Source organism: Penaeus vannamei, chromosome 21 (assembly GCF_042767895.1).
Source record: "Penaeus vannamei isolate JL-2024 chromosome 21, ASM4276789v1, whole genome shotgun sequence".
In the NCBI taxonomy this organism is placed as follows: domain Eukaryota; kingdom Metazoa; phylum Arthropoda; class Malacostraca; order Decapoda; family Penaeidae; genus Penaeus; species Penaeus vannamei.
In genome coordinates, this window is record NC_091569.1 from 9,935,413 (window position 1) to 9,949,991 (window position 14,579).

Below are 14,579 nucleotides of genomic sequence, written 5' to 3' on the forward strand. Positions count from 1 at the left end.
TGCTTATGGTGAAATTATGTCCCCTTTACTATTTAACCCACCCATTATGGTCCATTTCGAGAGAGATAATCCCCATTTCTGGGCAGTATCTAAATTGGCGCACGGGCCAGTTCCGGAACCTGCCCGTGTATCCCCCACCTCAGGCGACAAAATTAGAGCACAGCTCCGATCTAGCATCACGCTGGTGGACAGCCAGCCATGGTCCATATTCCGGGGTGTCACATACATGCGACACCTGGCGCAAGTTGGTTAAAAAAACACTCATTGCAAGCTAAGCAGTGAATTAGAAGACCTATGCAGTATCACATCCTATACTAATGACATTCTCTTTCTGGTCTGTGATAAGGGGAATGTGTTGTGTTCTTCAGAGGTTCAGTAAAATAAATGTGCTTCCTTTGGATAATCAACCCTATCAAGACTAAGTATATTTCCAGATCTCATAAACTTTCATACATTCCAAGGTGGACAAGTTATTGCATTGCAAAGATAAGCCTCTAGGTGTTACGCTGATTGCTACCCTGCAATGTCTTGCAATTCTTGCTCCACTTGGAAAATTGTTCAAAACATCAGGGAACATTGCTTGGAGCGTTTAAGACTTTTACAATTCATAAATAACAAATACATAGGTGCCTTCCCAAGAGTCCTAACTTTGATGTATTTTTCCCTTTATGCAAGCCCAGTCATTAGTTCCCTGAAACCCCTTGAAATATTACAACACAAGGCCATGAAATTTTTTCTTGGTTGCCCAATGACTGCTGAATTTCTTGTCAAGAGAAAAGAGCTGGACCTTCCTTCAATTCATAGTTACCCAGTTCAACCCCATGCTCGGCATCAGACTTCTGCAGCTTCAATCCAGACCACAAATTTACCTTGCTTTGTCTGAGACCAAATATATAGTTTGACTTGATACTCCAATCTGATATAGTACAACTTTGAATGTAAGGTCTAAACTGCCCAAACTATTCTCAGTTTCAGGTTGTATTATGGAAATTTGAAAAATTATGAAAAAATAGCATATATAGCTCATATGATAATTTTTGTACTGAGTTATTTACTACATAGAGGGATGATATGGAGTCTCTGCAAATCAAAAGGCAAATATGAACATTAGAAGATGGCAAAAAAGCTAAAAAAGTTTACACATATAACTTTGCAAATGAGAAACACAGATTCTTGTCACTGCTCATGAGTGTTAGCGCATATTGGGATATTGGCCACTTATGTAACCCAGTGCCCGTATTTTTGGCCCAATGATTTCCGTGATGCAACTGGATCCAACTGATTAACTTTTTAGATGTTAGTGACACTGTGCCTGGTTATGTCCTAAAATCTAGGCATTAGACTTGAGTGGAGACTCGTGGGTATGAGGCTTGTAGGATCAGCCCACATACACATTTATGCAATATGAAGACTTTGCTGCCCTTATGCAGTGTTATTATCTCTGTATTAGCTCCACCAATGAGGTCATATTTTTGGTAGTGTTGGTTAGTGAGTCTTGTTTGTTTGTTTGTGTGATAACTTAAAATGTTAAGAACAAGTTTTTATCATTGTTTTTTTATGGCCCAACATAAATGCCATGAACCCATTTACGACGGGTGTCCCACATGTCAGACACCTGGAAAAATAAACATTGCTGGGTGTCCTGCTAGTGTGACGCTGGATCGGAGCTTATGCTCCGATTCCATCGCGGGCTGTGGCTGGCGCGCGGGCAGATTCCGGGCCAGCCCTGTGCACCGATATTGAAGCCGCTCGGAAACTATTATTTTTGGCTTCAAAATATACTGCCTCTAGCGGGTTGAATTTTGGTGGTGATCCAAATCATGATCTAGGTCCAGGAAGTTTTTGAATGATAGCATCAGTTACTCCTATTGCTGTGGCATTAGGGGTAACTATTATTATTATTTGCATTGTTATAAAGGTACAAGTTTTTGGCACTTGAATTTTTATTTATAAAGATTGTTGTAACATTTTTGTTAGGTAGAATTATCCACATTACTGCATGATAGTAAATAATACTTGACATGATTGTTCAGACTACAAATGACACATTCAATTGAGATACCTCCAATTTATTCTAAAAGTAGACAGATAATTCATACAGGCATATTTATTTGCAAGTAAAACCATTTGAAATTGAATTATTGATTCTCTGAATAATTAGTTATTTGGTAATCCTTCAAAATCTGAATAAATTGTTTATCCATGGCAGTAATGGTTAAATCTTTAGAAGACTTTTTTTCTGTCTCTGGCCTGACAGTGCAATGAATAGCGTTTTTTCCAAACATAAGCTTTCTAATGTTAACAATATAATTGCTTCATATATATGGCCCTTGAAGAATAGGTATTAAAGAGAAACTTGAATCATCAAAAACATGTTATCAAGATAATGACATCATGGAAAGGCTCCTTCTGCACAAGTTGCTTTAAACATAAGATATATGGAGATTTTTAAAAAAGTCTTGTATATATGTTGTTTTTTGATTTGGTCTTTTGCATTGCAGGATAAGGACCCAGCCTCTCTTGCATACTATCAGAACTTGGCAGCTGCCCAGCAAGCTCAAAAACTTGCCTACTCACAGCAGGCAGCATACCAGCAGCAGCAACAGTCCTTGTATGTACAGCAGCAGCAACAACTGTATCTACAACAGCTGCAGGGTTACTATCCACCTCCTCCACAAGCTCCTCCATTCCAGCATGGACAGAATGTTTTGGTGTTGGTGAGTATTGTGAAACTAGAGTTAACAAAGTATTTCTTATTGTGTTTTGTTTTAGCAGGAGGATTAAGCTGCCATTTGCTCTTATCCATGGCTGCTTTGTGTATTTATGAAATCCTTCTCTTCCTCGACTATTTAATCATATTGTAAATTGGGAAAAGCAGTATATTTAAATGCTTGTGCAAAAGATTGAAGCAAATGCTATACTTAAAAAAGAAAAGAAAAATATATTGTTTTGTAAAAGGATAATCAGATGAAAGAAATATCTGAATAAAATTATACAATTTTCACCTTGGATAATGTGAATACTGTGTATAATTGAGAGATGATTTAAATGTGCAAAATTTTAAAGTTTGGTTTGCGTGTCAAAACAGGTCTTTGTAATACATGTTTTTTGAAATAGCAAGAGAAAGTTTCATAATATTGCAGCTAGTAAGTGCTTCCAAAAAGTACTCGGTTGTGAAATGTAGCATAGAAGGAGGACTAGTATAATAAAAGAGGGTCTGTACTATTGGGACTCGAGTAGTTTTCTAATTGGGCTCCTGTAGTTTTCTCCTGATGTACACATTAAATAATGGAATACTTTTAGAATATTATCAGAAGGGAAATGCTGTGATGAAATAATCAAACATAGCAAATCATGTTCTAGATTAAGTGATAAATGGGTTTTAAGTGATTTTTTATTTTTGATGTACACTTTGTAGATGGATCTGAGCCTGTAAATGAAGGCAATTATTCAAATATACATGCTGAGTATATAGTTACATATGCTGCCGTTTACACTTTATTGTCCCCCGCAATGTATTGGACATTCTCTTTGAAGCCCCTGCCTTTTCCATTGACAACTTATTCTCCTTCCTTAGATGCATAAATATCCTCCATTTGATCAAATAAACCTCTATCTTTGACCCTTTCTCTTCTATAAATAACTATCATACTCCTTTTACTACCCCTCTTTCTATCCCTTTCACTAACATTACCATCTTAAAATACCATATGACCATTAACACTTAACCCACTAACACGAGTATATTTTGAAGCTGAAAATAATATTTTCTGGGTAAATACAAAATCTGCCCGCGCACCAGCCATGGCCCGTGACATATTCGGAGCACAAGCTCCGATCCAAATGGCACACTGGCGGGACGCCTAGCAATGTTTATTTTTCCGGGTGTCTCATGTATGGGACACCTTTGGTAAATGGGTTATAACATTAAACATTACACTTACATGTTTTATTGTGGATAATTTTATGTTAATGGCTTTTCCAACTGTACTCCTAGATAAAAAAAAAAAGAAAGAAAAAAAATGGTAATGTAATGTAAATGACAACTAAGAGACTCAATTTCTTTCCTTCAGAATGGTTTTGAATCTGGTGCCAGGTTCGATGGCATTGCCCAGCCCAGCATCCCTCCCCCACCACCTGGCGTTGCCCCCAATGCTGCTCAGCTGGCTGCTGCTTCCGGTGCTCAAGTATCGATGAGTCAGAAGAAAGGTTCCTTCCTCAGTGGAGGGTCAGGTGGAGGGTTCACTTTTTGGTAAAGTGTTGTAAGGGTTATATGTAAAAGACCAAAAAAACAAAAAACAAAAAAAAAAAACAAAAAAGATTGGAATATTCTTGGTTTGATACTTTTTATTTTTGATGTAGAAAGACATCTGACCAATGAGAAGAGAAGATTTTTTTTTTTTTTCTTAAAGTAGAGATGGTAGTGTGAACCAAATCTGGCAACGTATTTTGGCAAGAAGAAAAAAAACAAAGATGTAAATAAGTAAAAAAATATATGTATAAAGAAGACTTCAGAAGTCAACTTTGCAGTTTTGTTTGAATGCTTAAACAGGGTAAAAATGTAATAATCCATTTTGCAGTTATTGTAGGAAGAGGTGGAAGGGAATAAAGGTTATGACAGTGTACTAGAGTGAATAGAATTGCAATGGACCACTTTATATGTGGACAGACTCTAATTGATGGATACTATATAGTTATATATAATAATTATATATAGATGTATATTATATTGTCGTTGATAAATATATAATTATATATAATAATTGTGGATATAAATATATATGATCATTATATGATTAGTTTTCATGGATACTTTAGTAGTGTCTTAGAGAGTTTGGAGAGTATGTCCTTTGTACTCTGTGTTAAGCCTTTTTTCCCAGTGATACGTTTGAGTACTTTTTTTCCTCCAGTCGGGCTGATACATTGGAAGTTATTGTATCAAATAAGATGTCTCTTTTTGTTTTTTTCTAGTTGTTTTTCTTGTCAGAGTCCTAGGGGCTGTTGGTAATATATTGTTACTGATTTATGAAGTACCTTAAATTTGATTTATGATTTTGTGATTTAGGTGTACCTGTATAACCAAAGCATAAAAGAACAACAAAGAAAGAGAGAGAGAGACAAAAAAAAAAGGTTCAAAATAATGTATTGTTTACCATTTTGAATTCTTTTTGATTCCTTTTGATAAAAATCGTAATGCAGTGTACATTTTCACAAATTATGACCTTCCCAATAAAGTCTCAGATAATGAATAAACTTCCTCACTCTCTTTCCAACTCCTGCTCTCTAGGAGGTATTGCTGTGACACTTTGTTGGAGGATACCATCGCAAGTATCTTCATCTTCTTTAAAGGAAAAGACTGGTTTTGTTTCATTTTTAATCTCTGTCTACAATTCATTGGACTGTGTGTAGTGAATTTCTGTAATGGTTCACCATTGGCATTATATTCAGTTCAAAATATCCACTGTCATACCTGTTTGCAGTTTGAATTAATTCTACAAGAAAACATTAAAATTCCAATTCAGAAACTCCAGTTACTGGAACGAATAGCCAAGTTAAAATAATGGATGTCTAGACAGCCAGTTAGCTCATGGGGGTGTTGATGTAAAGATTCAGTGTTGTAGGAATTTTTGCAGCCAGCCAAAGTATTGCAAAATTTTCACAGTTAAATGACCAAGAGAGAGAGAAAAAAGAAAACAAAAAACAAAGGCGGAGTGAGTGTTCATCTACTATTGTGTACTCAGGAATACAGTACATTAAGTAAGCCATTGCTCCATGAATGTGATCTAGATTGTTGTTCGTTGGTTGATGTTGATCGTGTTTTTCCATAAGGTTTGGGGTTTTCACTTTTCACACTAGAGGCTTATACCAATGCACATACATAGTCAACATTATGACAATGATACATACTAGCCATTTAGATGTATGTATGTATTTTTGTATATATGTATGTATTATGTATGTAAATATAATAGGATGTGATATCATAATGATTATCACTTCCACCATCTCAAGGGATTTTCTAGTCCGATTTTTTTTCTCTCAAATGGCCTACTTAGAATCCCTTCGGAACTCTGGTCAAGGTGCTCATCAGTACTATGCGTGAAGTGTGAAATCTGCTTGCCAGTGGTGAAAGAGATTGATAAATATGTTATATTTACTTACTATTTGTGGATATGACAGCAAGGATATTATCCTACTTGTATTTACTAGAATATTTTAGAGGGTGTGTAGTGGAAATTTTAGAGGAATATTTAGACTGGTTGCTATTTAGCCTTTTCCTTAATATTAGAGTAATGGGAATTTTTCATGCTCAAGCATTACTATTCCTGTTTGTATTAATCACCACTAACTTGATGTATTCTTACTAAACAAATAGTTTTGAATTTAAGGAATATACTATTATCAGAATTGTAATTGTATGGTAATTCTTATGAACAATAAAATATTGACAGAAATGGTTTTCTCATCTAATTCCTTTTCCGCAAGGATTATGAAATCCTGAGGAAGACATCTGTTGTATATGTTGCATGGAATTTGAGGGATAAAGTTGGCTAGATAAAGAATAATTTTTTTTGCCAATGCAACATTATTTTATTTTCTATTTGAAATCTGTATGACTTATCATGAATTTAAAGACATGCATGATGTCTGTAATTTTTTTCTCCAACTACACATTTTACTTGAAATGCTAATTTGGTGATTATGCCCCTCAAGTTGTGGATGCCTTATTTTTAGTGGCCTCTTTTTATTATACTGGTGAATATGAATAATAAATGAAGTTCCATTTATCTTATAATGTTAATCTTGTAATTTTGAATTTTTTGCTTTACTTTTTATACCTGTACACAGTTTTTTTCCTTTTTGAGTAGCCATTTGTTTTCCATTTTCTTTACTTTTTTGTAGTTAATTTACAGCTGGTTTTTTACTTGTTTATTAATCTGTTACACATTTTAACCCATTAATATGGTGTTCGAACATGTGCGCTGTTCACTATCATTTGATTGATTGATTTTTTGAAATATAGTTGGCTCCACAAATACTTATTATCTGTGAAGCCAGTTAGTTGACCTAGTCTGACTTCACCTATTTGCTCCATTTCTTAGTTATATATATATTTCAGTACTGTTATTATTTGTATCAGTGTTGTTATGATGATAAAGATAGCACTCGACTGTATCTCCTTGGTGGACTGAAATCTGGGGATTGGGCTTCCTTGAGTTGCGACTCTCTTAGCGCACATGAACACTCATGTAGATATCAAGACTCCTTTTTTCCGCTTTGCAATGCTATTCCCCCCAGTGCCATGCGTGTTGTTGCTGTGAGGGGGCATAGGAGATGGAGTCTTGCGGCACAATATTGGGGATCTCCTACCTTAAGCCTCGGCCTATGACTTGACTAATTTTGCATGGTCTCTTCTGCTTCCCCTGTCCTTTTCTTCTCTTCTCCAACCCCTTCTGCTGTCCACTTCCTAATGTGCGTGAACTGTGTTGAAAGTATGAAAGGCTGGCTTTGTGCCAGTCGTGAAAGGCCTTAAATAGTCATGGGAACATTATTCCCCAATTTAGTTGTCAGCTAGACCCACTGACTTTAACTTTTCCAGTTCCCCAACCCCTGGCTGTCCTTAGATTGCTACTCTGAATGCTGCTACTACTATCCCCTTTCGCTGCCTTTTTTCACCTCGGTCCATCCCAAGTCACCCATCTAGGGGTACTGACATTAAAATCTTATAGCTTACTTTTAGTTTGCTTTATTGAATTAAACATGATAGCATTGCTTGGTCCTTTGTTTCTTATGGATGATTACTTATCTCCTATAAATGCAGCTTCAAACTTTTGCCAAAAAAGCAACAAACACAGTGACGACAACCTCATACAGAATTTATGTAATTGTATTTCTATAAAATTTGGAAAGGGGAAAATTTTGTAAAAACTGACCTTCAAAGGAAAAGGTACAGCAACATTTTTCGCCTTTACTCCTTGAGTCTGTGGATGTTCACAAAGAATGCAAGGAAATTTGACATGTGTATTAGCATAGAACATGTGGGGAGTCCACTACACAACTGTGATGCGACGATAGTACTTTCTCCTCTTCTCCCCTTCCGTCGCATCCTACTTCAATCCATTGCCTGTTATTCTCATGGGTGGGGGTCTTAGGAGACGGAGATTGAGGCCCAGTGTAGGGGATCACCCTGACATTGGACCTCAGCCCTCGGCATGATCTAATTTTACATGGTCTTTTCTTTCTTTTTCTTAACTTCCCCAACTCCTTTTCCTGTCAATTCCCAAGGTGTGAGGCGTTTTGAAAGGATGAAAAGCTGACTTTGTGCTATTCATGAACGGCATCAGGGAGCCATGGGCACGGTATTCCCTAGGTTAATTGTTTAGCCCTTACCCTTCATGGAGACCCTGAGGGGTGGACCTATTGTCTTCCCCACGTATTTCAGGCTTACCATGGCCAGTAATGAAGATTTTGTAACCTTATAAGGGGCATTGAAGCTTGCCCCTTTATCAAATAGCCTCCCTTAATGTAACTACTCCGGTTTAGCAAGCACTGACTCTCCTTTGATCACCGACCACTGCTACTACACACTCCTCGTTTAAACGTACTGTCAAATTAACCTGTCCTGAATCATCTACCCAGGTAACTCAGCCTCCAAAGGACACCCCTCCCTCAACACCAATATCCTTGGCCCCATCTCCTGCACAATCGTCTACATTTCTTACATCCTCCTTCCTCATTACAACTCTTCAATCTTATTGCCCACCCTATCACTCTACACCACCACCTCTTTCTCCCGTCCTCACCCTGATTTTTTGTAATTCCTCCTGACAATACCCTACTTTTCCAACATTGCATCCAAAAACAAGTAGGTAAAGTCTCCTTTTGCAGCCGTCACGATTATACACCCTGGTCACAGTTACATTTAAGTCAAGCCCATGCACTCTCTACCCAGGTTAACTCTGCTGGGTAAGCCGATTCCTGCTCGACCCCACTCCTCACACAATACTTGCACCGGGACTGTTTCCATCTCCCCAGCTGATTGTCCTGTCTGTGATAAGGACTAGTCAGACTGTGAAGAAGACTACTTGCCTACCTTACTGACTTTGATGCTATATCAGCACAGTGCTACAATATTCCTCCTAGAGGAATATCAATACATCAATATTGCCCAGATAACCTCTCGTAGACATGACCTTCCCTTATTGTCTATATTGGGAAATTTTGCCATGTCAGACCAAATAGACCTCCCCCAATGCCAGAAAAGTTGGCGTTTTGGCCATCGTGCAAAGCACTGTCGCTCCACAGCTCTGCCGTCACTGTGTCCAGCCTGGTCATGGCTGTTCAGATTGCCCTGCACAATTACGTACATGCTTATTACAGTGGCTTCCATAATGCATTTTATAGGAATTGCCCTGCCTACAAGTTTGAGTCTGAGGTACCAGTTCTCAGATACAAACTTGGCCTCACTCTGTGAGAGGCCAGACAGGAAGCACGCCGATAAGATTTTTCGATCACTCCCTACTCCAATACATCTTCCACAGTACCCCTTCCCCCTACTCCTCACCTCATCTCTACCTCTATCTCCCAATCAAATCCCTTTTCCATTCTCAGTCCAGGTACTCCAATATCCCATCTACTCTTCACCTCATAAAAATTCCATTTCCTAAACCTTCTCACCCAACTCCCCCCCAAGAAACACTTGAGGACATTCGAAACTACCTAAGCATGATCCAAGAAAATGCTCCTCTCTATTTCAACCACCATTTCTCATACTGGGCGATTTCAATTGCTGTCACACTCTTTTGGGTGATTTCACCACTACCTTTCGTAGCCGTTCCTTAGAACACTTCCTTTCCACAGCTGACCTTATTATTTATAATTCAGATTGCCCCACACACTTTGACATGCGCATCCAATCCTTTTCATGTCGTGACCTCTATGTTCCCCTTCTCTCCACTTAGACTTCCATTGATCAATTCTCACCCCCTCTTTTTTAAAAGATCATCATCCTACCTCCGTCGCACAATTCGGAACAACTAAAGAAGCTGGCAAAATTATCTCCTCGATCACATCTACATCTCAGCTGACTGGTGGCGGATCCACAAACTGTCAGGCAACCCTCCACCCCCCCATCCAACCCTTCATATTCGAGATCCTCTCATATCTGACCCTTTTCAAGTCACCAATGAACTGGGTGACTATTTCAGCCAGGTCAGAAGTGGCTCTCACCTTCACATTTTTCTTCCATTAAGAACACCAGGAAACGCACTCCTATCACATTTTCTGTCATCTTTTTCTTCCAGTCGTACCACAGCACCTATGAAGGCCCTGACGGTATTCATTGCCGTATGTTTCGACACCTTCCATCTTCCTCTCAGTCCTTTCTCTTCACTATTTTTAATCACATTTAGACTACAGGAGGTGTTCCTCCTCTCCGGCGTGAAGCCCTTATTCCCCCTCTCCTGAAACCCAATAAATCGGGTACCCTCCCTCAAGATTACCGCCCCATCGCTCTAACTAGCTGCTTGTGCAAGCTAATAGAACAAATGGTTAACTTCCGCTTAATGTGGTATATTGAGTCTCAATCTTCTCTCTCCTTCCCAGTTTGGTTTCCGCCGTACCCGAGGTACAGTTGACACCCTTGATCATTCCGAGACCTGTATTTGCACGCCATTAGAAATTTGACGAACTTACGAACTCATATATCCTGGGGTTCAGACCGTAAATGTCTCCTTCATCTTCATGCTACCTTGACTCTCTCAACTCTTAATTATGGATGCCATATATACTCTTCTGCTTCTACTTCCCTTCTTGCTCATCTTGATACAGTCCACCACTGCGGTCTTCGCTTAGCCCTAGGCGCCTTCTGCTCCTCTCCAGTTGAGAGCCTGTACGCTGTCAGGCTTGCCATCTCTCTTTCGACGCTGTGCCCTTCTCTCTCTCCTGTGCTATGTACGCTTTCACCAACTTTCTCTCACCAAACTTACTATCCTTCGATCTCTGCCTCCTACCTTCATCTCCACGTTTACCTACTCCTCCATTCGCGCTGATACTCTCCTTTCCCATTCCCCCTTTCCTTGTCTTCCCTTTTTATGCCCATTCCGTTCTTCCATAGCTTATACCTCACCCCAGCTCATCTGTATTCCCCGACCCACAAAATCAGATATCACCCCATCTGCCCTTCTCACCCTCTTCCTTGACCATGTCTCTACTCATTCCTCCTGCATCCATATTTACACTGATGGCTCCAAATCCCTCCGGTGTTGGTTTTGCAGTGGTCTTTCCAACTCATACATTCTAATGCCCCCTCCCTCCTGAATCCAGTGTTCTTACTACAGAACTTTACGCACTCCTTTTCGCCTTAAAACACATTTATTCTCTCCCTACCTTCCTTTTCAATATTTTACTGACTCCCTTTACTATCTCATAAAGTCTTATTTGTAAGATTCAGGACTTGTTGTTCTTCCTGTCTACGCGCTACAAATCTGTCAGGTTTTGAAAGGTGTCCAGCCATGTCGGAATCCCAGGTAATGAAAAGGCAGATACTGCACCAAGTTCCGCCACTATGTCCACACCAACCCTGTTTTTCACGTATTCCAACTGTGGATTATTGTCCCCACTTTAAGACTTTTCCTTTATACCTTATTGCTGTCTTTTTGGTCAAGCCTTCTCACCAATAAATTACATACAGTAGAACTATCAATTTCTTCCTGGTCAACACCTTTTCATCAGGTCAGACGCTGGGAGACGTCTCTTGCCCGCTTGCATATCTGTCAAACTCGCCTTACGTACCCCTTTCTCATGTCACGCTCTGACCCACCCCTGTGTACGCTGTTATGTTTCTCTTCCAGTCCCACACATTCTGTCCTATCCACGCTTTTCTGCAGCCTGTACCTCTGCTTTCCCTCAGCTATCCTCACTACAATGATCTCCACAAACTGTCAGACAACCCCCCATCCAGCCCCTGTCCTTCATATTCGAGATCCTCTCATATCTGACCCTTTTCAAGTCGCCAATGAACTGGGTGACTATGTTAGCCATGTCAGAAGTAGCTCTCACCTTCCTTCTCAAGTTTCTTCCATTAAGAACACCAGAAAACGCACTCCCATCACATTTTCTGTGCCATCTGATGAGTCCTATGATGCTTCTACCACTAACAGAAATCCTTACGGAATCCCACACTTTCTGCTTTGAAAACCGTTTCTTCTGCAGACGCATACATCTGCTCTCCTCTTGCTTATTCCTACCTCATCCCTTCCACCTTTACCCATCTGTATACCCTTTCCAATAACACATCAAAGCTGTACTGTTGACGTATAGCAGCTAATCATTAACTTGTCCCCCTTTCTGTTTTTTCGATACTATACGTTCATTTACGTTCTAGTACATTTACTTTGCGTTTTGCGTTTAACCATTAAGCAACTTCCAGCTTATTCTCCTCTCCTCTCCTCTCCTCTCTTCTCTCTCTCTCTCTCTCTCTCTCTCTCTCTCTCTCTCTCTCTCTCTCTCTCTCTCTCTCTCTCTCTCTCTCTCTCTCTCTCTCTCTCTCTCTCTCTCTCTAACCCAAATGCAAGTGTAATGTGTAGTGTGTCATTTCCTTTATATATTTTATTCACACGTAAATCTGAACGTGCAGCCCAAGTGCGTCCTCAGAATATCTTTTTTTCTTTTGCCAGAAAGAGCCTCGAGCGTAAAATAAAAGACTAAAGCCGAGAAGACGAGATGGGAATCAAAGGAAAAATTCAAGTGAAGCTGTTAACGCATTTCTGTGGCAAGAGCTGATGGCTTAAGAGCAATTTGGGGAAAAAAAGCGGAAGAGACTCTGTGTGTGTCTACACATACAGGCAGACACGCACAGACACGCTCACATGAGTTTGTGTACATGTTTGTAGGTATGGGATCAGAATGAGATTCATATATATATAGATAAACAAAGACATAGAATGATTGGCAGAGACAGCCAGAGAGATACAAGCGTCTCTGATGGCAATAATACACTTGATTGTAGATAATATTAACCTGTTAAAACCTGACCCCAAGGCCAAAACCAAAGCCCTTTAAATGCGTTTCATGTTACCGCGAGCAGAATAATTGTAAAGGAATAGTAACGCTATTATTTCGATTAACGTGCTAGTGCCTTTACCAAGTGTCTTTTCATTTCTCAGTAGAAGCAATTTCAGTTCAATAAGAGCGGGTAAAATTTGATGAAAGATTAGATTTTAGGATAGGCTACACGGCCAAATTATAATCATTTGGATAAAGAAAATAATTTACCTTTTGACAGTAAAAGACTTTTCCATTATCGTATTGCAAAATTATGATTATGCAAGATTAGATAAATCCAAATTGTATAATTCAATTACCCACAATATCACAAAATAGACACAATCGCTGCACACATTACATTTTTTATATAACTTGTAGGGTTACCTTATTCCCTAAAAAAAAACAAACTTTTTGCACTGAATGTTCTAAGCATTCTGTTAGACTTAAGAAGAAAAGAACATGGTTGTTTCATAACTAGAACACAACCTTTTGTTTATGTCCTGAAATGCCTTGGAAATTGTGATCGTGTGTCTGCTACGAAAATATGAATGAAAACATAAAAGTAAAGAGATATTATTTTTATTACATCTATATATGTAATTGTCATTATCATTATTATTACTGTTGTGTATCATTATTCCTATTCTTATTGTCATTATTGTTATCACTGTAACGATGAAAATAATAAAAATGATGAAAATGGTTATGATTGTGATTATGATAATTATAATAGCAATGACAATGACACTGACATTGGTAATGATAATGACAGTGACAGTGACAGTGACAGTGACAGTGATAGTGATACTGATATTGACAATGAGAATCTCTCTCTGTCTCACTCCAACTCTCTGCCTCTATGTGTGTCTCTCTTATCTGCTTCTATGGATGAGCGGGTGTGTACATATGTGTGTGTTTATGTTTGTATGCGTACGTGCGTTCATCGTGGGTATGTGTGTGTATGTGCATGTGTGTATGTGTGTATTTGTGTACGTACGCTCGTGCGTCGTGCGCGCGCGTGTGTGTGTGTGTCCGTCCCTCCTTACTTCTATTCAAGGAGAGGAAAGGGCCGTGGCTTGTTATTACTGAGCCCCCCCCCCCCTCTCTCTCTCTCTCTCTCTCTCTCTCTCTCTGTATATATATATATATATATATATATATATATATATATATATATATATGGATATATATATATATATGGATATATATAAATATATATATATATATATATATATATATATATATATATATATATATATATATATATTTATTAGATCTATGCATAAATATATATATATATATGTATATAAATGTGAAATATATATATATATATATTACACATTTATATACATATATATATATATATATATACATCTATATATATATATATATATATATATATATATATATATATATATATATATAGTACACATATATCATATATATATATATATATATATATATATATATATATATATATATATATATATATTACACACATATATATATATATATATATATATATATATATA

The 14,579-nt window shown here is 38.2% G+C and overlaps 1 protein-coding gene across 2 annotated transcripts in view; it reads left to right on the top strand.

Annotated features, from left to right (window-relative positions):
* The window catches only part of LOC113827891 (DAZ-associated protein 2), a 19,795-nt gene extending 13,340 nt beyond the window's left edge, over positions 1–6,455 (top strand). For both annotated transcript variants that reach the window (XM_027380835.2, XM_070135878.1), the window contains 2 exons: positions 2,502–2,717; positions 4,074–6,455. In XM_027380835.2, the coding sequence (XP_027236636.1) occupies positions 2,502–2,717; positions 4,074–4,256 (399 nt within the window). In that variant the 3' untranslated portion in view covers positions 4,257–6,455. The remainder of the gene's footprint in view (positions 1–2,501; positions 2,718–4,073) is intronic.
* The last annotated feature ends 8,124 nt before the right edge of the window (positions 6,456–14,579 follow it).